The 27,022-nt window shown below is 36.8% G+C and overlaps 1 protein-coding gene across 1 annotated transcript; it reads left to right on the top strand.

The window, feature by feature from the left end:
- Positions 1-263: 263 nt before the first annotated feature.
- Positions 264-25,142, top strand: LOC137400418 (receptor-type tyrosine-protein phosphatase alpha-like). The gene is made up of 17 exons (XM_068086747.1): positions 264-348; positions 660-850; positions 1,940-2,027; positions 2,344-2,426; positions 2,971-3,007; positions 4,553-4,650; positions 6,422-6,547; positions 11,675-11,826; positions 12,588-12,723; positions 13,089-13,223; positions 14,688-14,784; positions 16,422-16,486; positions 21,575-21,697; positions 22,159-22,281; positions 23,481-23,623; positions 24,251-24,386; positions 25,068-25,142. Exons 1-17 carry the CDS (start codon positions 264-266, stop codon positions 25,140-25,142), a joined length of 1,893 nt encoding a protein of 630 aa, XP_067942848.1.
- Positions 25,143-27,022: the final 1,880 nt, after the last annotated feature.

Genomic DNA, 27,022 nt, shown 5'->3' with positions numbered 1-27,022 from the left:
TTCTCTATGGTACCTTCCTTCAATGCATCAAAAAAACTTTGGTTACACTTAGCTAGCTTTCTTAGCATCAGAAGGCAGTTTTTTCAAGCGTTATTTAGGTTGTGCCAAGCATTTCGGAGCAGTGTAGCAGATCATCCATCTTGTGTGAGTGTACAGGAAACTGCAGTGTTCTTCTACTGCTCTACACGGATAAAACCACTTGAGTACAAAGGCAATAACTTATATAATGTTGTTCCCAGTTCAGCTCAATGCGTGCCCTCAAAATGACTTGCATGCGAGAGACTAGCAGCAGATCTCTGTTTACTCTGCTCATTTGCTCTCCCTATATTGTATACATACTCTCTTTTGGTTGGTAAGCTCCAACCCTCGTGGATCAGTGACAAGCCAGTTATAGCCTTATTAACTAAGCCAACTTTATCCTTAATAGCCCAAATGGTTTCAGTCATGCCAACTTCTTCTTGTCAGCCAAGCTGGCTGTAACCATGCCATTGGTCCTTGGCCTCCTTACTAATTTCTTCTTATATGATCGTGCATGCAGCTTGTTATGACCTCTTTGCCTGCTGACTATGTGCTAGTGTTTTACTGGCTTCAACCATATGTGCTTATTTAGAAATATGTATGTGCGATCAATGTGGGATGTTAACAGCTCTCTTGTGCAGCTTCATTAAGCAAGAAATTTACCAAAATTGTAGCAAGAAATCCATCAACATCCGAAGCGAAGAGCAAAAGTTATGGTGCGAGTGATGATCCTTACACTAATCTGAGTGATGAATCAATGTGGAAAATCCCAGTGGGAGACCTTGAAGAGTTTATCACTAATCAAAGTCATTCTATAGACATTCAGTTTGAGGTAACCCAGTTTTTGCTTGTTAGGATATATTCAATGCCATCTTGATGAGACAATAATAGTACTTTCAACTAATTTCGTAGGCACTACTTTCTTGTACATATTTTTTAAAGAGATGCTCTTATCACTTATATCAAAATGCTGTAACCAAAATATTCATTGATTTTAAAACTCACTAAAAGCATTGCAAAATAAAATGAACATTGCGTTAGTTCACTAGTTGAAACAACTGTAATCAATAAGGTTGACTCAGTAAAAACAATTATAGAATTGCTCAAAATTAATTATGTAGAACATTTCACTAACACTTGCTAAATTTTTTAACCACTCTGTACATATCTGCTTCTGACAAGATACACCCTGCAATTTTTTGTAGCGTAGTAGTAATTAGAGTTTGGTCTTTAAGATTGATACCGGGAGTTTTGTATGGCAACAGTTTCATGGTGTAAATAATTTTCTTTTTGTTTTTTATTATTCTAGGCAAGTCAACTTTAAACTGATTTATTTGTATCAGTTTCCAAAAAAATATATGCATCATTTCATTGCAGTTAAGTACTAATTCAAATATTGTTTCTAAAATCTTTGTTATAGACATAATGTACTTCAATTAGCGCATACTGTGATCGATATACATTCAGCTCTTTGAAAATCACTATGTACACATATGTATATTTAGACTGATCTGTTCACATTTAGGTTTTGCTCTATAGTCTGGACTGTTCAAAGACGACTGCTTTTTAGTCGACAACTTGATTAGTTTTGATTCTTCATATAGTGTAGCTAGATGTTTTTCTAGATTTTACATCTACTATATTATTGAAAAGTACATAACTTTGTGCTGTGATTTTATTTAAATACCCTTGCATGGTCAATGCATAGGAGGGAACCGTTTTCTGTTGATCATACTGAGACTACATCACTTCCGGTTTGATGGCTTGTCTAAGTGTGAATTAAATTAAAAATTTTATTATTATTAATTAAGTGTTTCAGTTCTTGCTAACTTTGTAAACCGTGTAGTTTTCTAGCCTCAGGCTGATTTAAGCAGGTAAAATAGCTCATGCAAGATTTGGTTTTTACTTTGAAGTTTTTTAGATGCTGGAAGCCCTGCCCAAACCAGTTATGGATGTGGCACTGCTAGAGAAAAATAAGGGAAAGAGTCGTTTTAAGGGATTGTATCCGGGTCAGTCTGTCATTCATTTAAAATATGAGCTGATGTTAGCAAAACAACTTATGATAGCTCCAAGTTAATTTGAGTGATTTGATAAAATTCATAGTTTCAGTGTTTATCGTTTGTTTGTCAAGTGATGCACAACGATGATCTATGGACGAGCTTAAGTGTGGTCACTTACAGCAAATGTCTTTCATGTACGCACAAACGTTTATTGTTTGTGGTGCAAATAGGCTATCGCTATATGTATCTGGTAATCGTTATATAAATAGCTGACCTTCCTTTTACGTTCTTATCTATCTGTGAACTAATATCCTCTCTCTTTAAGCTGATAGTCACAGAGTCAAGCTGAAGCCTGATCACGCTGCGGGCAAGATGTCTAGTGACTACATCAATGCGTCATACATTCCGGTGTGTCAGCAGTTTTGTCCTTTTAGGTTTAGTATTATTTCAGACATTTGAGTTGAGCCTTTAAAAACGAAAACAAAACAATTGACTCAAGCTAATGCTTGTTAGCAGTTTTCTGATCAAGTCAGTGAGCCTTTGTTTACTACTTAAGTTAGGAGGACACTTAGCTGTACTAGTAACTAGCTTGTTCATTGGTCTATTACTATTTACTTGATATTGATAATCTTGATGTGGTGTAGTTTTGAAACCTTCCTATAGATCTGTTAAGACTATTAAAAGTCAGCTTAACTCAAAAACTTGTTTATATACAAATGTAAAAATTGTTTCAAAATAATAATTTAACTTGAAAATAATTGGTAACACTAAGCCCATCAAATTATACAGCTCATTTTGTGATAAATCTAAGAAATTTTCAAAAAGAGCTTAAATGGGTGTCTTAGATGTGTTCAGCATAGAATTCCTTAACATAGCTATGGTCAACAAAATTGAACCTTCAGAATGTCTTACTATATTTATGTATTTTATTTACCACTTTACTGCTTTATAGGGCTATAAGAAAGAGACTACATATATTGCTGCACAAGGTAAGAGCAACTGTGTTGTGCTAATTTTGAGGTAATCTTGCTGCTAAACTAGCAATAACACCTGCAACTATCATCATGCATGTCAAGCTAAGTTTCTCATCAGAATGACTCTTGTATTCCTAGCTTTCTTTAAAGTGGACTTACTTAATACCATAGATCATATTTTCTTAGCTGTAAATTTGAAGGACTGTACCTGTAAGGATACCATTTTTGCAGGCACAGCAGGTGGCTGCTGATAATACCTATTGTAAATAGCCATTAGTGATTATACTGCTATCTTATTTGACTTAAATATTTACTCATAGGTTTCATAATGCTCTTTAAAGCGGACTTACTTAATACCATAGATCACATTTTCTTAGCTGTAAATTTGAAGGACTGTACCTGTAAGGATACCATTTTTGCAGGCACAGCAGGTGGCTGCTGATAATACCTATTGTAAATAGCCATTAGTGATTATGCCGATATCTTGCTTCCCTGATATTTTCACTCAACTACTTCCTAAAATCCTTAAAGCTCTATAACGAGCACTGATTGCAACAATTATTTTTTTTTCTTTAAATTATCTTTTAGCAATTAGGACAGATTGATGAGTTTGAATACTTATGATATTAGTATATTAGAGGAAGTTGATGAGTGTGTATGGAACGGCTATCGATAATTAAAACAAATTCTAAAATATTGAGAACTGTTGGTGCAGAAGCTTAAGATTTCAAGCTACCAGATTGTTAGTGATGCATCATGCAACTTCTAATAATGATGATTGTATTGAAAGCTCTGTACGTATCCAGTAAAATCAACGGATAGTAAAATATATGTTCTGGTTCTTTATTAATCTTAAGACATCGTGCTGTCAATCATGTTAGTAGAGTTTACATGTAAATTGAAAGAACAATTATAACTGTAATAAATTTCAAAACTAGATAATATAAGTAAGTTAGTTAGTTAGTAAGTAAGTTAGTTTCTACTTACAAAAATTACTGGTCCTTTTAGAGTTTGACCTAATTAAGAAAACTGACCAACAGCTATTGACTTAGGCTTGATACTTTAAAACTGAACAATGAGTGTACATCGCGCTTTTCTTCATGCTTTAGCATAGCGTTGCTTCACAAGTCTGCTTGAGTTCTGCACGCAATGAAGTCCTTATCCAATGAAAATGCTCGCTAGCCTCCAACTTAATAGTGTTGCTAGGTGATGAGAACTTCGTCAATTGTAGATATTAGTTGCGATTAATGTAGTGACGATCGTATGCTTCGTAATAGATTACAGTAAACAAATAAACATAGTCCATATTTTACCTACTAAAAATTCCTCCCAATACACAATGATGTGTTAGACTTTTTTAGCTTGTCAAGGGTGACTGATTTTTAAAACGCTTCTATAAATTTACTGAAACTTAGTTTAGCCAACTCTTCTAAAATTTAGATACCTAGCTACATAATATTTTCTTAAGAAAATTGAATTTTGCCCTGTCATAAATTTGTAGCTTTAGCTGCTATTGCTGCTTTGAAAATCTCATAAGATTTAGTATTTCAACTGTTGCAGGGCCCACTGAGACAACTGTAGATGATTTCTGGCTTATGATCTGGCAGCAAAAAATTAGAGTAATAGTCATGGTAACAGGTGCCATAGAGCATAAAAAGGTAGTTCTTGCAATGTTTATATTACTATCCGCTGCCCAAGATGAGCTTTTACTTCTGTCCTATTATACATAGAGCCGCAAACTGTTGTCATATACAGTGAAACATGGATAACTCAAACTTCACGGGACCGAGCGAAAGTGTTTGAGTTATCAGAGCGTTCAAGTTATCAGAGCACAGTCACAAGTGAATGTATTTATCAGTAGATACATGTACAAACTACATGTATATATAAAACTAAAGTATAGGTTGTTTGTTGTAAGTTAAAGGGCATTTGATGTAGAGTTTTAAAGTATTTATCAGAAAGTATAGATATTTTTATACACTTGAGATTTGTGTGTTGTTTTAGGTGATGTGACTGCCAGAACTTTTTCAGATTAAAATTGGCGAAACCTAATTGCGGTTAAAACGCTCAGAAAACATTTTTTCTTTTGAGTGTTTTACTCGAGATCAATTTTGCCAATTTTAATCTTCAAATGTTTTGTCAGTCACATCACCTAAAACTGTAAACAATTCTCAGTCCAATAGAAAAATATCTATTGTGATAATTTTTAAAACTGGACATAAGTAAACATTTATGACCAATGCAAAAAGCATGCTTTACATCTGATCAGTTGTTTCATGTAAAAAACTTATCGAGTGTAGTCTGTGACAAGGTATTTTTTTGACAAAAATCAACAGTATGACTTATTGTATAAATAAATTTCAAACAGTTATTATAGTCCTTAAAAACTTGTTAGCCTTTTCTAACATAATTTGCCCATCGATAGGTACGCCTTCACTACCCACTTGTCTAAACCAAGTCAATAATACACCATACAAATCATCGTGCGACGTTGAACGATCTCTTAGCCTTGATGAATTTTGGTCACATAACGATCTTATTCTTTCTTTTTGTTTAATTCCTGTTGACACTGTACTTTTTGGAAGATTTTCTCTTTTTGATAATGCTGATAGCTTTTGTCCTGCTTCGATTTCCTCGAGTACTTTAAGTTTGTCAGAAGGTTTCCACGCTTTTCTTTGCTTGCGATATGCCATCGTAAAGCGGATGTCTGTTGTAGCGGATGCCAAGCCATGAGCCTATTTGTGACATTTTATCTTTATGTACCTGCATATAATCACTGTTACAATATGTATTTTGCATGCGGTGTCTATCTTTATTAAATGTTTATCACTAATACCTTCTAACGTTTATAGCTTGGCCGTAACTAAGCGAACGTCTTAGCAACCCTTATTAATCATTTTTATATGATTTATTTTTTGGTTCCATTATATGGTACGGGGGAAATTATATATACACTATACGCGTATAAAAGGCGCTTTTGTTAAGAAAGCAGAGTAGTCTCAGCTCCGCAACTAGTGGAAACTCCTTCGAAATAAATTGAACGGAAACCACGTTTGTGAATTCGTCAAAAAACTGTTCGAGATAACGTTGCCGAGGTTGAGTTATATAAAGCCATTTATCATTGCGTGGGAACGGACCAAGCAAATCCATTCAAGTTAACCATGTGTTTGATATATCCGAGGGCGAGTTATCCATGTTTCACTGTATGTAGGAAAACTGTGAAAAATTGCTGTTTGTATAAAACAGTGTCAATAAATATGAACAACCAAGATCTTTTTTTGATATTTTCAGTGGTTGTAAAATTTTCCATGTATGATTGAAATATATAAGATTGAAAGTTATAAATAAATTTGGATAAAAAAGATGAGAAGATAATCAATCTGCCATGTTTCATCAATTATATACACTGTAATGTGTTACATGTTCCAGAAAAAGTGCGTACAATATTGGCCAGATAACCCAGGAGATGTGATGACGTTTCGAGATATTAAAGTATCACAGACTTCTCCAGAAGTTTGGGCTGATTTCACATTTAGAACATTTCAAGTTACAAAGGTATGAGATGCAAACAGCCTGTCTCTATACAATTTTGCTTTTCAGTCTATATTTGCATAAATACTTTCTTAAAATTTTGTTCATGATATGATATGCTCAAGGTCATTCTCAATAAGTCTTATCATAACGAGCATATGCATTGTTCTATAATAAAGCCAGAATAGGAGCTTATATTACATTTTCAAAGAAGCAAAGACTGATTTTTTTGCTCAGGGAATTAGCCAATGGCATTGAGCAATCGCAGAAGCATTCAGAACAAGCCGCTACAAGCTAGACATGCCAATATTTACAGAAGAGAACATGGTATTCAAACCAGATGTTTCTATATTTTTCAGACAGGGGCTTATTAACACTTCTGATTGTTTGTTACTGTAAAATCACAGTACCTTTGCTCTAGCATTTTATATCATAGGTTGTTGGTTATTCTTTGTAAGCTATACATTATAATGTAAAGGTTTTGTGCGACCTTCATTTTCCTCCACTAGTACAAAACTCGGTGCATGAGTTTATGCATATATTTTCTGCTTAGTTCATAAGATGTACAATAGTGCTCAAGTAACAGGCAATGAACAGGCTCAGAATAGCTCTGCTCTTCTACACAAATGTTCGAGCTTCTATAGTTAGTAAGCTCCGCCTCCGTTCTAATTGGCTGGACCCGGCATGGCTCGGCTCAGTCTTGACTCGGCATGGCTCTGGCTTGGCTTTGGCTTGGCTTTGGTTTGGCTAAACCTCAACTTCAGTATTCTGCCTGACAGAGCACAGCCCAGCTCGGCTTAGCTCAGCCCTAAGCTCAGCTTTTAGTGGATTACATTCCGGGAATCTGGGTAGCCCAAGATCGGGGCGGCGCTGACACTATCCTTCAGTGCATTGAATACGATCTATTCCTCTTCCGTCCATCTTAAGGGTTCTCTTTTTGCAGTCAGTCAGTGCAAGAGATGCGCTATAGTGGCATACTCTGGAATATATTGTTAGTAGTAGCTGACCGACCCGAGGAATCCCTGTAGTTATTTCACCCCGCGCGAGCTTGGCCAATCTGTGACTGCCTTCAACCTGTTGGGGTCTGTAGAGACTATGTCCTGGCTCACTATGTGGCTCAGGTAGCAGACCTGGGGTTGCAATAGTTAACACTTAGATGGCGTTAACTTCAGTCCGACCTGGTAGAGTCTCTGGAAGTCTTCCTTCAGCCGATCAAGATGCGTATCGAAGTCCGGGGCAATGACGATAATATCATCCAGATATAGTAGCAGCGTTCTCCAGTTGAGGCCATGTAGCACACGATCCATGAGTCTTTGGAAGGTGGCGGGGGAGGACGTCAGTTCGAAAGGCCACACTTTCCATATCCATAATCTCGACTGTGTCGAGAAGGCCGACGTCTCCTGCGCTTTTGCATCCAGGGGTACCTGCCAGTACCCGCTCACCAAGTCGAACGTGCTGAAATAGCGGCTGCGGGACAGGGCATCCAGGCTGTCATCGATTCTGGGTAAAGGGTAGGCGTCTTGCTCGATGAAGGCGTTTAGATGCCGGTAGTCAATGCAGAAGCGCCACTTTTTGTCCTTTTTCCGGATGAACACCATAGGGCAGCTCCAAACTCCTCCGGCTGGCTCGATACACCCTCGTTTAAGCGGATCCTGACCCTGTCTTTCAGCCTCGGCTTCCTTCTCCGGTCTAAAGTCTGTGGGGGGTTGGCTAGGTGCCCTCCTTAAGTGGAATGGAATGTTCCACGTTGGTGGTCCTTCCTACGTCGTTGTCACCCATACTGAACACAGTGGCACATCAACTCAGCAAGGAAGCCAACCTCGCCGTTTGGCCCGTTTCCTCACAGTCTGGCCTGGCCGACTAGAACTACTCCTCAAGTTGAGCTGGCACTCCATCGATTGAAGTTGGACCAGGGTCACACAGTAAGGGATCATCCTCTTTGACCTGCGGGGTCTCCACTCCCATGTAAGTGCTGATAGTGCTCCGGACCGAAAAGTCAATGACCGCTCCTTAGCATTCATGCAGCGGATAAGGACCTATCTCTTGGGTCCCTGCTGATTCAGGCTACTTGCTACGGGAGGTCCGTCAAAAAATCTTTTGATCAGTGCCATGGGGCAGTAATTTTGCATGGTGATGCAACAGTGTATTGCCATCTCTGTCCAGGCGGGAACCACTACCCCCATTATCATCTGTACCTTGCTCTGCAGCAGCCTGCCATGTCGATCCGTGCAGACTAACTGTCTGCCATCCACTTGGACCACCGGTTCCTCAAATTCGAGAGAGCACTGATAGACCATGAAGAATGCCATTTCGAGTATAGCATCGTCGCTCAGATGGCTAACAACAAAGACTTCCTCTGTCTTTATATCCCTCAGGCGGATGGCCAGACGGATTATCCCGTAGAAGGGGGTCCCGTAGCCGTGTTTAGTCAGCCAATAGTCTATGGTTTTCACTCTATTTGGGTTGGTACCGTACGGTTCCTGGCAATTGGTCAAAGACATGCTTATTGATCAGGTTTGTGGTGCATCCTGTGTGTAAAAGAAACTAGATGAGCCTACCCTCTATTTTGCCTGGGAGGAAATAGCTGGTGGAGTGAGGTCGGCTAAGGGTTTGCACCCTAGTGGTGCCTTCCAGGACATCTTCCTGGAGGCCTGGGAGCCTTCCTTTTTGGGGTGGGGCAGGGTCAGTTTTTGGGGCCGTCCCACATCCGGGGTAAACCCACAGCCCCTGTGATTGCAATCCCAAAGGCGATGAAGAGCTCGGCCATGCCGCCTTTAGGGCAGGCTTCCAACCATTCGGTCCAGTGGGGGTGGTTCTCGCTGTCTGGGATGGAGAGGATTTGGGGGTCACCTTCCTTTGTTTTGGGCTACGTCTCTGCCGTTTGCACGGAGGGGCCTAGGCGGTATCCGGGACAGTTGCAATGTTCAAATTGGCCTCACTTAAAGACTGGTAGTAGTTTCGTGTCTCCACATGCCTTTCCTGTGCACAAATTTTTCTCGGCCTAGTCCTTACTGGTTGCGACCAACCGTTGTTGTCACTGAATCCCGTGTAGTCCTATTGCGTTTCCGGGGTTGTTTGAGTTTGGTACAGCCAGTAGTCGGAGCTACTGCTGCGGCCGTTCTTTGTTTCCCGAGACCGGTTTGGTGTAGTGAGGGCAAATATTCTGTACATGCCTCGGTTGCCCATATCTTCTGCAAATGGTAGCTGGCTGGCTTCTCCTCTTGGTTGGAGTGTGAATCCACTCCCTGAGCTGTTCCACTTTGTCCGTGAGAGTTTGGACCAGCCGGGCTAGTCGTCCTATAACATCAGTTTTGGCCGAGTTCACCTTGTCGAAGGTTCCTTCCTCCAGGGTTTGTACCAAAGATCCGATAGATTTACACTTGCCTCCTTGAATCTGGAATTAGTTGTTTTCGATTCATACAGCGTCAGCCAGCATGGGCGTATGTACAGTCAACATATGTTGCTGCAAGGCAGGGTCCCTTAGTGAACTGCGGAAAGTCTCCATAGCCATACTATTTCAGTGTTGATTCGGTAGGTCCCTGTACGCAATGCGAACCAACCTCTCAACCTCCATAGCATGCTTCTAAAGTGTCGTCCTTTCCTCTCGCTAAAAGGTGCTGAGCTAGCTTAGCGCCTGCCTGGGGGATAGCCCGAATCTTGCCCGAAGGGCGTTGAAACTAGTCTCCAGTTCCTCGGCCAGTTCGCAGTCCTCAGCCTGTTTGCCCAGTGCTTTTCGGAGGTGCAATAGGGTTGCTCCTTCCATCCACTGGTTGGCATCTGCTACTTCTGTGAAGTGAGTGATGAAGTACTTTACATCTTCCTTTCTAGTGTACCAAGGAGTCTTAAAATGTGGTGCCGGTTCCTTAGCCCTTGGTATCAGTAGTACTCGTCCTAGGACCTCGACTAGTTGGTCGGGACTCGGGTCTGCACTTCTTGCTCTCCTATTGGCCATGTCTGGCTTTCAGTAGGTTTTTGCTCTCTTCTCAGAACAGTGCCTCTACTGTGTCCGTGGCGGTCAGCTCCTTTCTTGGTTTCTTCTTGTAGGAAGTTCTTTCAGTAGGAGCTCGCTGCCTCCTCATGCAACTCCTGTTAGAGCCTTTAGTAGGTTTCTGTTCCCGAAGTAGTACATCCACTGGGTCCGATACCACAGGGCTTTCTACAGCTCTCTGTGAGTTTTTTCCCATAAGAAGTTCTTTTAGTAGGAGCACGCTGCCTTCTCAGGTAAATTCTTTTGGAGCTTTAAGTAGGTTTCTGCTCCTGGAGCAGTGCATCTACTGGGTCCGATACCGAAAGGCTTTCCACAGCTCTCTCTGTGTTTCTTTCCGTAGGAAGCTCTTCCAGTAGGAGCACGCTGCCTCCTCAGGTAAGTCCTGTCGAAGCCTTTAGTAGGTTTCTGCTCTTAGAGCAGTGCATCTACTAAGTCCGATACCGCAATACTTTCCACAGCTCTCTCTGGGTTTCTTCCTGTTGTCAGGAAGTTCTTCTAGTAGGAGCCGTTTCGCTGATTTTCTGGCTGCCCAGTTTATCCAAAGTCCAGTAATCATCCCAGTGTTCAATGATCTTGATGCGAATCCTGTGGTGGAGTTCTTAGAATCGTCAGCAATCCCACTGCTGTCACCAGTGTAAAGGTTTTGTGCGACCTTCACTTTCCTCCACTAGTACAAAACTCGGTGCATGAGTTTATAGATATATTTTCTGCTTAGTTCATAAGTTGTACAAACATGCTCAAGTAACAGGCCAAGAACAAGCTCAGAACAGCTCTGCTCTTCTACTCAAATGTTTGAGCTTATATAGCTGGTAAGCTCCGCCTCCGTTCTACTTGGCTGGACCCGGCACGGCTCGGTTCGGTTTTGACTCGGCGCAGCTCTGGCTTGGCTTGGCTTTTGCTTGGCTTGGCAAAACTATGACCTCATTATTCTGCCTGACTGAGCACAGCCCAGCTCGGCTTAGCTCAGCCCTAAGCTCAGCTCTCAATGGATCACATTCCACAACAATAAATCAAACCGTTTTTTATTTTCGGCTTTATTAATTCAAGCTAAACTCAACGGGTTAAAAGTTTGTTGATGCAGTTTGGCTCACAACATATAATACTTCATTTTATGTAAAATATTCAAAATATGCAAAATTTTATCCCTTCCTGTTTGTTTATAGGATGGCCAGACTAGAAGCATCAAGCATTTCAATTACTTGACTTGGCCAGACCACGGAGTACCTATTGACATTTGTCCTTATGTGACTTTCTTTTCTAAAATCCGAGCTTTCACAACCCGCCACAAGGACACATTGAGGCTCGTCCACTGCAGGTGCAATTTACTGTGTTTATCAAACTGTACTAGACAACGGCTCTCAATATGTTGTTGAATTTAAGAAAATGTGTGTCAATGCTTTTAAAATAAGGTTGGTTTTGATGATAAATAAATGAGAAACTGTATGGTTAAGCTGAGAAGGGAAAGTTTGTAAGGACAGGTTAACCGATGTTGGTTTGTAAAGTGAGTCTTATGAGTTAAAAGGAGAGGCTAAGAAAAAAAGGCTTGGAAAAAAATAGTTATGAAGGAGAGTTTATAGGGAGGGTGAGACAAGAATGCTAGAGCATGTTACTACAGGCTGCGCAAATATCAGTTTGTTATACGGAATATCATTGTCAAAAATCATTATTAATATAGCTGTTGTTCTCCATTAACAACTTCTCTTGTTAAACATGTTTTAATCCTTCCATTTTACAAGTCCAAAGTTGTTTCACTCATAGTAGCAAAACAATATCTTGTTTTTTTCATTAAATACAGCTTAAGTGATGCAAATTGACTCCAGCTAAGCATACCTTGGCTTTTACCATTCATAACCTTAAAGCCTAACTTGTGAACTTTGGCTCTCAAAGCACTATTCTTCAGTCGTTGATGATGTCACAGCCCTGCTAAATATATTTTCAATTGTTATCCATTTCTTCAGCTGGTATTTAGGCAATATCTAAGCCGAGTGTATTTACTATAAAATAATTAAAAACACCACTATCTTAAAAGCCTTTTACCATGGGAGAAATGCTAACGGTTAATGCAAATTTACATAGCGCTGGTGTGGGGCGGACAGGCACCTACATAGCAATGGATACACTCATACGACAAGTGACAGCAGAGAAGTCAGTGAATGCGTTCAGCTTTGTTAAAAAAATGAGAGCTCGACGACCATGCATGATTCAGAAAGTGGTAGGTCAATAATACTTGATCGAAGAATGATTTTGTGGTACAAAAGTTATCTTTTTTTTTGAAGTGCATGAAGAAACTTGAGAAACCTTACTGTCAAGTGTTCTATTCAACATACACCAAACTAGCGAAAGAGAAGTTTGTTTTCAGCCAACATTTTAGAATTTAAAGTTTAGCTGATTTTTACTTGTGAGAGCGGCTGATGTTGCACAATCATCTTTGAAATCAGTATTACAAGCAGATAAGTGTCAGTCACATGGAAGAGAACGCCTGCTAACCCATTTTATTATTATGAAAGTGTAACCTTAAAATGTAAAGGCAACTGTATCAACGGTATACTACGATTTCTGTCTTATGTATCTTTGTAGGAACAATATCATTTCTTATATAAGGCAATGGTTGAGTTTCTGGTTACATCACACTTTGTTTGCCCAGCTGCTGGCCTTGAAACTAAATTGGCCAACCGAAAGCCAGGACATGATGTCATTGCTAAAGAGTTTCTGGTAAGTGATAATACACTACGTGTCTTTCTCTACGCATGTCTCTGCGCCTGTCTCCGCGCTTGACTTTGCACCTGTTTCCCCACCTTTTGCTGCACCTTTCTTCACGCCTGCTGTCAAACCTGTCTCCACGTCTGTTTCCGAACCTGTCTCCGCGCCTGTTTTTGCGCCTGTTTTCTCATCTTATTCAGGTGTCTCACCGACAGGTGTTTTCATTAGTGGTTTCCCTCGGGTTTTTCCATTGGGTGTCCCCATTGGGTGTCCCCATTGGGTGTATCTATTGGGTGTCCCTACTGAGTGTATGTTTGAACCCAGAGATTGAGGAAGAGATTTGTGGGACTTTCTTCATTAATATAGGGATTTCTAAACTGTCGTACATGTACTTTCCAGAGCTTGCTCAATAATAGTGCTGGTAGTGCATGGTACAGTTTGTAGATCCTTGGCTTTTATGTAGTATTCAAGGTTCACAGAGTTGCTTATCAGCAGGTTTATGACTGTCAATTTTCTAATCAATGACAATTTTAAACAGAGTTTAGCTAAAAGGTTAATATAGTTGTTTCAATTCATAGACAATATCTACAAGATAAATTTATTTCCAGTGTGACTGGGTATCACCAACTCAAGATAAGTTGCAAAGAAACTTTTATATTTTCTTTTAACACATGAGAGAACAAAATACTCTTTTGATAGGCAGAAACAATTTTAGTTAACTTTCACCTATTCCTTATTAAGTGAGTGGTGCTCCAATTTTGTTTAAGAAATAAGTTAGTTTATAGCCATTCATAGATTAATTCATTTTTATCAACTTTTTTTAGTATTTGCTTCAGCTACAATATTTTCTGTGCAGACAACAAGGAGTGGTAAAAAGCTTAGTTGTAAAACAATATTTATTCGGCATTTTGCATCATTGTTGTTATGATAATCTCTTAGTAAAAAGCTGTAGTTAAATTCAGCATGGCACATCGTTTAATCACACTTTATGGTTTCAGCATTAATGGTAAAAATATAGGGATTTTATTCGGAAAAACGTTGGTGCTTTAAAGCTATTGAAAAAGCAAGTTTGTTGTATATCTACGGAACAGTTAAGTTAGGATTATAAATTGTGTGATCATGTAACTGATGTTACTTATTCTCTCTGCTATGAAAGTCTAATTAAATTACTTATTTGCGATAATTTTTTGATGTTTGATCTTGTTCTCCATGTTGTCAAAATAGAAGAGGCAAAACTTGCTCTCAGTCATTTGAACTCAGTTTCTTTTAAAGAAAGTTGCTTTGAATTTTAGCTTTGATTGGTTATCAAAGCTTCAATTTTTAGGTACAGACACCTAGTGTTACAAAACCAAAGTTTTTATTACAAAAATGTTTAATATATTAGCCAAACCTTTTGGTACAATTTCAAAGAACTACTAAGTTACAATAGTATTTCCTTTGAATTTATTTTGTCAAATGCTTTGTTTGCATCTGCAGCACTTACAAAAGAAAGTAGAGCTGGCCAAGTTTGACTGGAGTGTGGGAAAAACTCTAGAAAACAGAGAGAAAAATCGATTCTCTGAATTATTGCCAGGTATTTTGTGGCACTGTGCGTCGCGTGCTAAATAGATTGCATCTTGTGCTAAAACATGTCAGATATTGTGTAGTGGCGTGTAGTACGTAGTGTCAGTTATGTAGTGTTATTTCAAATAGTATGTTGAGTCTTACATGGCGTCATAATTATGTTATGCAATATTAAGTGTTATACGGTGTCAGCTGTTATGTCAGGTGTTCTATGTATACCAGGTGCTCTGTCAGTTGTTATGCCCATGTAATGCATGCTATTAAGCAACTTCGGTTTGTTTGCAATGCCTGACTTGATGTGGTGTCACCTGTTAGTTAAATCTAGGTGGTATATGTGTTTATTATCAGATGATATTTCATGTCAAGGGGCATGTTGTGACAGCTATTGGGTAGCATAGACTGTTATATAGTGAGCTTGCCATGTAGTTGCAGTGACATATATTGAGAGTTGCTGTGTAGCATTTTGCATTTTAGGTCGCATGTTATTTGGCACAAGGTACTATGAAATACAGTGCTAAGTACTCTTAAAGACTGTTTGCAGAGTGCATTCATGCAAACATATGAAATAGTGGGGTACATATGCCTTCTAATTTCAAAACCAAGCGACAGTATAAAACCTACTCTAGAGAGATGTCAATGAGAAAGCAGAATCGCGTCTTTTACGATGCAGTCGCAACTAATTTACTTCTTTGAACAATGGCCACCCAAAATCCTCCTTCTAATAAATTATAAGTTTTTATAGTAAAACCACTTTTTATTCATGCCTAAAAGGATTGTGCTAAAAACACCAGCATGACTTTAACAGATAGATGGTTGCCTGACATTATCCAATGGAATTTTTATGTATTTCTTAAGTGCAAATAAGTAAGGGAAAGATATTGATCTCGGCATGTATGTTTTTGCTTGTATTAGCTTATCAATTAGTTTATGTACATTTCAAGTGCAAGTCAATAAGAAAGAAACACGTTGAATCAAACAGGTATGCTGTTGCCTAACATGGTTTATCAGCTAGTTTATGTAAATTGTAAGTGTGAAAAAATATTGATCTTTTAGTATAAAACAATCAAAGTCTCAAATCTTGGTTAGTTTGCAGGTCAAAAAATACATGCCTCTTCTAAACTAATGAACTTTATGGAAATTTTTTGTGAGCCACATAAAAGCAAGCTTTACTCTAAACACTGTGATCTACGGGAACTATTGGCTATTTTTCTTTTTACCAGGGCAGAAAATATCTTTAAGTGACACTTCAGCTTGTTGGAGTGAAAGTGGTTACTGATTGTGTTTATCTGCTCATTGATTAAATATAATACAATAACCCGATACACTGTATATATTTGTTAGTTAAATATTCGACTCTTATGATGGAGACGAGTGGTTCAAACCTCACTATCTCTTACTTATACAAAGATTAATTATTCCATGAAAAGAGGTAAATGTCTATGAACATAGATTCTATTGCTACTGAAAGCAACAACATTTAATCAAGTTCCTAAAGCATCTTGGAGTGCCCGTCAAAAACTGTTACAGTTCCAATAAGCAAATATAGTCTGTACTTAAAAAGTCCAGATTGTACAAAGAAGCAGTTGTCACTATTAGAAATTTCTTGTACATATTTTAAAGTTTGATTATGATGACTGCATATTGTAGCTTCACATAGCAGCTTGTACTCTGGTGATCGGGGCGATATGTACATCAATGCTATCCTCGTTGATGTGAGTATCCTTTTTACCTTAAAGTAAAGCTTTTAGATATACACATACATTTATGTATATGTATACACACATATGTGTGTGTATACATATAAATATATATAAATGCATATATATTTATATATATAAATATATATATATATACATACATATATATATAAATATTTATAAATATATATATTTACATACATATATATAAATATATATGTATATATGTATATATATAATATATATATATATATATATATAAAACATGTATAAGTGGAACTTCACTCTATTAGTTAAACATTTTATTACTAATAGTATCATGTGGTACAGTAAGTATCACACTCTTCAGATAAAATGTCTAAAATGAATTTTATACACCAGCAGTATGCTGTTATGTAGATTTAGATAAGCTGATAATAGGATGAGGGTAGAGAAACCAAAAGCGAAATAGTCAAGTGATACAATTGCATAGCAAAAACTTAGATAAGTCTCTGCATGATGATAATAGCTTGTTACATTTATTAAGGGTGCCTAGTGATGTCCTGTAAATAATAAAGAATTTTTGCGATAAGCATAGGTTACACTTGTTGGAGATAGTGTTGTATGCTTTACCATGTCATAGAGTTTTTCACTATATTATATATATATATATATATAAATATATATATATATCTAGGGGGAATCTTCTGACTAAAAAGTGCTCAATGCCATAAAGGCAGTGCATATAGTACAAATTAAAAGAAGATAAGAATGTTGACTATTATATTTACACCACGGGCTAGCCGGGTCACTCACTCAAGGATTTTCGCCACGCACATACAAAACAACAACAACAGGGTAGACCCACTTTTCGCGGTCTTCCGCACGAATATTCAAAAATACTAACAGATGTCAATTCTATCGGTCAAACACAACCTACTAATGGATGAGCAACCTATTAATGTATCCGAATACCTCATATAAAATAAGCAAACCAAGTTACATCATGGTTAATACCCATTTTATCTCTGGAAACATGCCTGCCCGCGGTCTTTGGCCAAGAATAACCAGTGTTCATTATACACCAAAATGTCTCTCACAGGTTCCAGAAGTAGTCCGTTATCTAACATTATCGGGTGGGTCCATTTTCCCCGTACCGAAACTTAAACTATTTTTAGCAAATCAAGATCACGCGTTGAATAAATCGTGAACACGTCAATGAACTACCACTCCACTACTACAACTAGCGCGTAGGTATTGTATGGTGTCGTGATTAGCTTACATTGTAGTCTCTATTTGAGACAGGGTGTTTATATGGACGCCCGAACTTAATAAACAGAACGGGCTACCTCCAAAACTCGTAAGAGACATTTTGGTGTATGATGAACCCTGGTTATTCTTGGCCAAAAACCGTGGGCAGGCATATTTCCAGAAACAAAATGGGTATTAACCATTATGTAACTTGGTTGGCTTATTTTATATGAAGTATTTGGATACATTAATAGGTTGTTCATCTATTAGTAGGTTTTGTTTGGCCGATTTTTGAATATTCGTGCGGAAGACTGCGAAAAGTGGGTCTACCTAGTCGATTTTGTTTTGTATGTGCGTGGCGAAAATCCTTGAGTGCGTGACTCGGCTAGCCCGTGATTTACACTACTAATAGTTTCGTGTTAAAAAACACTCGTCAGGTGACATTCATTTATGCTCAGAAGCTTATATATACGTAGGAACATACAAGCTAAGCAGTGATCTTATAATTAGGCATGCAAGCACTGTTAATTCACAAATCTACATCCAGATACTATTTCGGATTTCAGTGTCGAAATCCGAATCTATTCTTGTTCAGTGTCGCCATAAGTGGCTTGAACATAATGTAGAATTTTGTATAAGAACTTCCACAAGATCTTTAAAAAAAACGCTGTAAAGATTAGTTATACTTGCATGAAAAGCGTTAAATGTATCATTAACAACTGCAATAATAAAAAATAGCATCAACCAAGACTGGAAACAATATGAACCCAGGCTGTAATTGCAGACAATCTACCGAATGTCTTTGAACTGGTCAATGCCTTACTGAGCAAATTATATATCAAGCTACAGTAAGCACAAATAACAATAAAGAGACTTACATTGAATTAACCGAAAATATGTTTAAGAAGAGGTACATCAACCACAAGTCTTCCTTCATCAATACCAACAAAAGATCAGCACCCAGGTTAAGCAAACATGTATGGTCCCTCAAAGATAAAAACATCATGCATACCATCAAATGGAATATTATCCACAGATCAGCAGCTTACAATAATGGTGCCAAGAAGTTCGAACTGTGCCTGTGAGAAAAATTCTACATTGTGTAGAAGCCACATATGGCGAAACTGAATAAAAAGTCCAAAATGGTATCTGGGTGGAGACGCTGAAGTAAATTTCTGCTAACGAACAGTTAATAGATTAGCATTTCTCACCCCATTTATTGTTTAGAATTTTATTACTTAGCCTTTGCCCTTCTACTACTGTCATCAATTTGTGAATTTACAGTGCTTGCATGCCTCATTATAAGATCACTGCCTAGCTTGTATGTTCCTATGTATATATAAGCTTCTGAGCATAAATGAATGTCACCTGACGAGTGTTTTTAACACGAAACTATTAGTAGTGTAAATATAATAGTCAAAATTCTTATCTTCTTTTAAATTGTTCGATATATATATATATATATATATATATATATATATATATATATATATATATATATATATATATATATGTATATATATAGATATATATATATATATGTATATGTATTATATATATATACATATGTATATACGTATATACATGTATATACATATATATACATGTACAGAGCTAACAGTTTCAATTTATTAAAATCTGTATTAACATACTGTATATAATATTATTTTATTGTTGTCTATAATATTAATTGTATTGTTATACTATAAATAGAAATACCATATATTAACAATATGAAATAGAAAATATTATATTAATATATATGATGTTACATACATGTTATAGATGTTATATATATATAATTGAGTAATGCATATAATAATTAGCTACTGAGCACATTCAACATAATGGCCCTTATTCTAATGTATAGTCAAATGTATAGAACTATATATAATTAATAAACTAATAATAAAGTTTGGTTGTGCAGTGAGTTATATTCACATAAAATGGTGACTAGAGGATCTTTCATTACTACTGCATAGCAAGTACGCGTATTTTAACATTTACCACAAATTTCATATTGCTATAATAATTGAACAGTCTGCTGCTAAAAATATAGTCAATCAAATCAAGTGGCTAACAAATAAATATAGTCAAAATCGAAACAAGTGGCTAACTTAAACTTCTTGAACGTTTGTTTGTTTAAGATGCCTAAGCAAACCAAATGATCTCAGCTTTCAAAGTTTTTATTTTTATGAAGCCTTGCTTCTGAAATCATCCTATTTATATCAAAACATGTAAGAGCACACAACTTTAATAAGTTTTAATGACCGTCACACCGAACACCTTTTTTATATTTACAATAGTTTAAATTTCTATAACTTTACTAATTAAAAAAACAACTTGTACTAAGTCAACCTGCTACTGATTTTCAAAGCGCTATAATGAAAACGTGTCATTTGTGAGTAACTTTGACTGTGATTTTTTTCAATTCACACTTTAAAATAACCATTATATTAGCTGAAGACTGAAAATTCTCATGTGAATATGGCTCTATAAAATTAGTTGCATTTGCATAAACATGCTTACGCGCAAGATGGTAGTCATTGATATACTTAGACTACTTTCACAGGCTGACATTGTTTCAAGTGTTGCGAGACTATTAACTGTTATGTACACTCTGCTTTAGTAGTCCTGCTAGTGAATGTAGAACAGCCAGGCTCTATTGATAACAGTTAAAGGTGCTCTTTTGTATCCCATAAACATATTTTATTGCTCAAATAGTTTATAAGTTATAGGTTAGTCTCTAGTTTTTTAAAGCACATAAATTACATAATTTTTCCATTGTATATTTCAATACACCAGAGTCTTGGCTTGCGAAGGAGCTATGGTTTACCATGGTGAGACAGACAATGGTTGGTGTTTATAGGATTTCCCCAGAGATCTACCGCAAAAATGTTTACTGGCATAGGCTCGGAAATTGTGGCGTCACAATTTTCATATGCGGTGTTGTGTGGTCTTACCGCCTATTTTTGCTTACCGCTTATATTTATCAACTACGATAATGACGCTGAGGAAAAAATAGGATAACTCCAAAGAGCCAATGAAAAATACAAAGGAATCAGTGTCATTAGCTCTCTATGTACAGATTATTTCTATGATAAATAACTCGGATTCCAAGCACCATACTATGTTTTTCCGATGCTATTATGCACTAGCCCTCTCATTTTATTGTGGTTTTGAAGGTTGCGACAGACTAATAATCAGATCGAGATCACGAGATCAGATCAGATTGCGAGATCACGCAATGCTTGAAACTAATTATTAATTTCAAGCATTGCGTGATCTCGCGAAAGTGCAATTGACATATAGGCCTACGGCCACGCAACCGCAGGTCACAATTTAATCAGTGTGATTTCATTACCTTTATCAATGACAGTACATTTATTGAAGCATAATTAATTAATCCAGAACATGTGTTTGTATTGGTCGGGTTTTAGCACAATCCCGGGCATTGTTGATTATGTAGAATCTTAGTTTATTATTAGCGCTCTCCGGGTTTAACAGCACCGATTGTCACAGGAAAGCGCAGCCTCAATGGCAGCAAAAGGGATTGACTACCTAAGGCTAAATAATAATTGTGACATCGCATTTTGAGAACTTGAACCAAGTGTTTTTGCAAGACATAGTTTTGACACCCTGTTTTTCATAGTTCTACTATTCTTTGTGTATTGATATAGGCTCATTCGAAAGCCAAGACCCTGATATATTGAAATATATAATAAAAAAAATTATGTAATTTATGTGCTTTAAGTTTCCATCTTTGCAATTATTTGTAAAATATTTCCATATGTGTAAGCTGTAAAACAAAATTTGTAACTGCGGAAACCTTTTTTAGTCCCCATTAGCATGTTAATTACAATTAATTTTTAGGCTTATAGAGAAAGGAATCATTGGATAGCTACCCAGCTGCCTCTCTCTAACACTGTGACTGACCTTTGGAAAATGGTTCTTGACCAAAATGTAAACGTGATTGCACAGCTTGAAGGAGCACAGGTAGGAATTTGTGAAACACTACTAACTGGGTTTTGGAATTTTTGCTTTAAAACAACAAAATAAAACTGTACCTACTAGTGTGCAGATGTACAAAAAGAACCAAAACCTTAAAGTTGCAAGAAGTACTTGAGAAGCGGTTCTTGCAACTTTAAGGTTTAAGTAGCAAGAACAACCTTAAAGTAGAAAGGGGTGCACTGCATGTCTTGACTGTGTGATTAACATAAGGAGAGATTGTGAATGCTTAGATTAATTTATGTGGACCTTGTACCAAATGTCTGTGTTGAGTGTTTTATAACTATGAATACAAAAGAAAACATGCGTCTCATTTTTTATGTATTTCTTTTACACATTAATCAAAAATTTATAGTTATTGAAAATTAAGACTCTAGTGTTATGCTACCTTTAAAACGGACTGGTAAAATAGCCACTCATAGTAGAGCTCTTGTTTTGCTTACATGTAGGTATCATTTTATCCGAGGAATGATGGTGAGAGCGGAGTTGCCGAACCCTACACCATCTCACGCATCGACACTGAACAGTCTGGCCAACTGACAGAGATCTCTCTGAGAGTTGAACATGAGAATGTAAGTTGGTGCTGCTAGTTACCTTCTATCAATCCTGCTGGGTTTAAGAGGTCATGAACCCTGAAAGTTAAGTGATTGAAATGAGTAGCATCTGAGATAAAGAACTGAATAGAAAGATTCAAGGACAAATGATTTTCCAAAAAGTCACTACAATTAGTTTCTGTGAATGCCTTGCATATTACAAGTGTACGCAGCGTAAGTCACTCATTATCAAGAACACACATTCTTTTTAGGGAAATAAGTAATAGCATTAAAAGCAAGTTTAAATTATCCGATTAATAATTGCCTAATATATATATCTTAGTTTATTTTATCTTGCAATCATTTTACAGGTAAACTTTAATCTGCATATGTTACATTTTACTATACCTATAATTATTACAAGATGTTTATTCTTTCTAATGTTTTTCATTTTTTCTGCCGAAACCAACTTGTTGTTTACATATATATTTATAAAATTCAGTGTATGTCTGAGATTTGGTCTGTCTAGCTATAGCTATTAAAATCTTGGAATGAAGAAATCGTATTGCAGAGGATTTGATCTCCAAACTTCCATTTCACTAGGTGGTAACCTAACAATTGAGCTACACAAATTCATTAAATTTACTGAGCGATATGAATGGTTGACTAAGTTTAAATACACAGAACCACACTGCGTTACATTACGTTAAATTGTGGTGCAATGTCACAAAATATGGCTCTCACTGCTCTTAGTAAGTTTACCAATACAGTTACCAGCTCGTTCAAATTAGCCATTGGCAATGTGCCAGGCTAATGGCACGTGGCAGGCAACTACATTACCTGCAACTGTTTACAAGCTGTTTTAATACCCGTGCGAGTTATAGTTGGGCTATAAAGCTAACTGTATATTTCTGTATCTTTAATTCAACTATTTCAAGTCATTTTTTATTGCACCCAAACCAGATATCTTGCTTCTCATATCTTCTTTTCATAGAACTTATTGATATGTCATTTACTTGCACTTTCAATTATTCCAGAGTCTACTTTCACTTTCTTCTCTAATTTTTTCTAAAAAAATTAGTAATCAAAAATTGTTTTCTGTCTGTTTTTTTTTCACAGCTCAGTCACAGTGTGAGTATCTTAAAGTTTCAATCATACAAACATTAGATAGTTATTTAAACAAGGCAATATTGTGATGTCAATACTGATATTTTGTGGCTTGTTTTTGTGAGTTACAGATGGAAGCAGCAAGCGTTAAGATTATAGTTGCCACAGAATGGGACACAGATATTCCTTCATTTGAGACTATTCTCCAATTACAAGGTGCTCTCGAGAAAAAACAACAGCAAACAGGAAACAACAGGCTCTGCATCATGTGCAAGTATGTTTTAGTTTTTGTTACACCGACAGTATTCTGAAACCTTTGGGTGGTGAAAGGATGGTCGTTGTGCATTTTACAGGCAAATATGTGACCAAATAATTACTAGTTTTAAAAGTCTTTTATCTAGAAAGCGTAGTTGCCATAAGTTTATTCTAGTAAAACGTGATTACCAAAAATAATCTCATCTGAAAGTTAATTAGTTTAGCTTGCTGAATTATATGTATTTTCATAGAAAAACGCCATATTTTAAAAACTAGACTTGAATTTATTGTCAAGTTTTTACAAAAAGGATAAATTTTGAAGGTTATAAAATATACTTTCACTTTGTCCATTCTACCTCAAACTTTAATTTAACTGTAACGGCCCATGTTGATACTTCTATATTTTACAGTCTTTGAATACTTTTTTAATTTGTGAAAGTTTGATTGTACTTAATGAGATGTATTATTTATCAATCAATAGAACACTCTTATGTTCAACTAGATCTGAATTCACATCATATGTGCATACAGAGGTCACTCAATATGATTACACGATTCAACTCGTAACTTGTCACCTATGAGCTAACACTTTAAATCGATTTTGTTATTAAAATTAAGATTCAAGGCTGTGAAGTTATACTTGCAGCAATGGGGCGACTCGATGTGGCACCTTTATCACCTCTTATAACGCTATTGAGAAACTCAAAGCTGAACAAGAGGCTGATGTCTATAACCCTGTTGTGATGGCTAAACACAGACGACCTCAGTTCATTGCAAGCTTTGTAAGTTTGGTAATTCATATATGAACATGTTAATACCTTTAGATCAGAGACTACCAACTTAACAGTATTCCTTTCCGTTAATGGGAGAGTGTACCAATATGTGACCAAAACTATAATTAAAGTATTTAATATATAAACTGTTCAAGTGTTGAGGTATTCATTAGAAAAAACCTGTTTCTTTTTAGCTTTTTGAAAAAGTTTACCAAGTTAGTTTCAGCACCAACATTTTGAATAGCATTTATCACGCGTCAAGTTTTGAAAAAAGTCATATTAGGGCTTTCTTGTTTTTTTGCTGAGAATTTACAGATTTCGAATTGAAGTTCAATCCGCTTTTCTTAACCTTGGAAATTGCTTGGATTAATGCGTATTTGTAAAGCTATCAGGACTGTTCATAAACTGTGCGTTTTATTTTGTGACATATTATTCAGTTTTTGATGGCTTTTTATTAGTGGTTATTATAAGACTTGACCTCTTTGTTAAATCATTTTACAATACTAGCAGAATCATCTTCTTGTGATTATGATCACCAGGCAATTATGTGGACAGGAAACTGATTTCAGAGCTTTTGATTTTACTGTCAAATTCTATTTATTCTTAATAACAAACTGAAAGTGCATTTAAGAAAAGAGTGTGGGAGTTGTCATGACATGTGATCTGATACTTTCGCTTTGTGTATTGTAGACGCAGTATGAGTTCATCTATCAGGTCCTGAGTGCCTATGCAGAAAGCTTCTCTGATTACGCCAATTTTAGATAAACAAGCAACTGAATACTCGTCGAGTTCATCATGGCTCGCCTCAAAATGCAAAAGTTGCTTCACTGAATTAGACAAAGTCTTTGTTTACGTGTTTGGCTGCTTCATGCTGATCAGCAAAACTGCACAGCTTTTAAAGACCGAAGCACAAATAATAATAACATTTGAAGTTACTTCTCACAGCGAGCATTCTCCATAGCTGAATTAAAAGGGCACCCAAACAAAAGTCAGAAAAGTGTACATTGAAGTCTCAGCAATGTCAAGTTATATTTTTACTTTTGGTTTTAGGTAACTTTTAAACAAGACTTGTTTTATATGCTTAGTCTTTTAATACTGCCTATTACTTTAACCCTGCTGCTACAGAGTGCTGCTATTGCTCCAAAGGTCCCAGCGTACCAAATCAATTAGTAGCACCATTTTAAGCTATCATATTTTACCAGGTTAATGTAGACCACGTCTATTAGTCTCTTTAACAACAATATTAATGACAGCTTAAGTTATACAACACATTAAATGATAAAATTGACTTGTCTAGCCAAAGATTCACACTTTCATTTTTGTCAAGCTGTCATCAAAATGCTAGTATTTTGGCTTCAACCAACTCTGTTTCAATATTCCTTGTTAGCTCCAGTTCTATTTTCCGCAGATTTACTTATAACCCTGCTATGGCTTTTGTTTGATTTTGACATGAAAAGGCTTAATAACCGCACATACTAAAACTACACTAAAAATAAAGGTGAAAATGAATAAAACTTTAGAGCAAACTTGGGCATGACGCTAAAACAAGAACGTGTAGATAGTTACTAGTTAATTAAGATTAGGCTCTCATAGTCTTGTTTTCGTTCAAACAGTTAAATACAGAGAGACAAGGAAACAGTAAAGTAAAAGAGATTTGCACAAATAAAAGCAAGAATATTATAAAGAGTTGCCCCTCATTTGATTAACATCAAGAAACAACTTCAAACTGTGTGTATGATATTATGATTTCCATAAAAAACTACATAAAATCTACTCCTGCATAGTTTTTACATTTAGCAGATGAAAATAATTGATACACGTAACCAATGGGTAAATTATTATTGTCAATGAACAAGTAGTTTACGGAGCTTTTCAAATTAGGGACAAGCGAGTGGTTTTGTGAAAGTAGCAGGTATGTTTTTCTCAGTCAGGCAAAAAGAAGTTACTATGACACCGTTGGTGCTCGCTTCTCAACAGTAGTGATACTTTATCTCAATATGCTTAGGTCGTTTTCTGTTTAAACCTGAGTTTGCTATTGTGATAGTTGACTGGTTGTCAACATACACGTTAATTGCTGGAGTCAGGAAGTTGGTGACAGTGTCGTATAGCTGACCAAGCCATGTGGCCTGCCTTGCAGCATCATACAGTGCTACATATTCTGCTTCGGCGGTAGATTTGGCAACAATATTCTGTGATTTACTGAACCAGCTAACAAGTGTAAGGCCGTGCATGAATACTAATCCGGAGGTTGAGTGTTGGTTATCACAATTGTCTACCCAACTAGCATCTGTATACTCGAACAGTTCACCGATGTTATGTTTTTGAATGTGAAGGCAGATGTCTATACTGCCTTTGAGATATCGGAGTAAGGTTTTACAGCTGTCAAATGCGTTTCGGTTGGTGATGAGTTGTACCTAGACAACACCCCCACTGCGTGAGATATATCAGGACAAGTAGCAGATGCAGCATTCAAAAGACTAACTACCACCGATTGAAACCCACATGCATTTGCTAGCTTACTACCATCGTCTTTCATAAACTTCCCATCGGTAGCCATCTAGGTAGAAAAGGAGTTAGCATTTTCCATTCCATATTTGCACAGAATTTGCTCAATATAATAATTTTGATTTAGTGTGATGGCGATT

Source organism: Watersipora subatra, chromosome 7 (genome assembly GCF_963576615.1).
Source record: "Watersipora subatra chromosome 7, tzWatSuba1.1, whole genome shotgun sequence".
NCBI lineage: Eukaryota > Metazoa > Bryozoa > Gymnolaemata > Cheilostomatida > Watersiporidae > Watersipora > Watersipora subatra.
This window is presented reverse-complemented; position numbering and strand designations above follow the sequence as displayed.

What these genes read in the sequence shown, in the direction of transcription:
- LOC137400418 (XM_068086747.1), top strand. Translation starts at nt 264, where the DNA reads ATGACTTGCATGCGAGAGACTAGCAGCAGATCTCTGTTTACTCTGCTC. An exon ending in TTGAGGCTCGTCCACTGCAG is followed by an intron (nt 11,827 to 12,587) that starts GTGCAATTTACT and finishes AAATTTACATAG; the next exon opens with CGCTGGTGTGGGGCGGACAG. An exon ending in AGGCTCTGCATCATGTGCAA is followed by an intron (nt 23,624 to 24,250) that starts GTATGTTTTAGT and finishes TTATACTTGCAG; the next exon opens with CAATGGGGCGACTCGATGTG.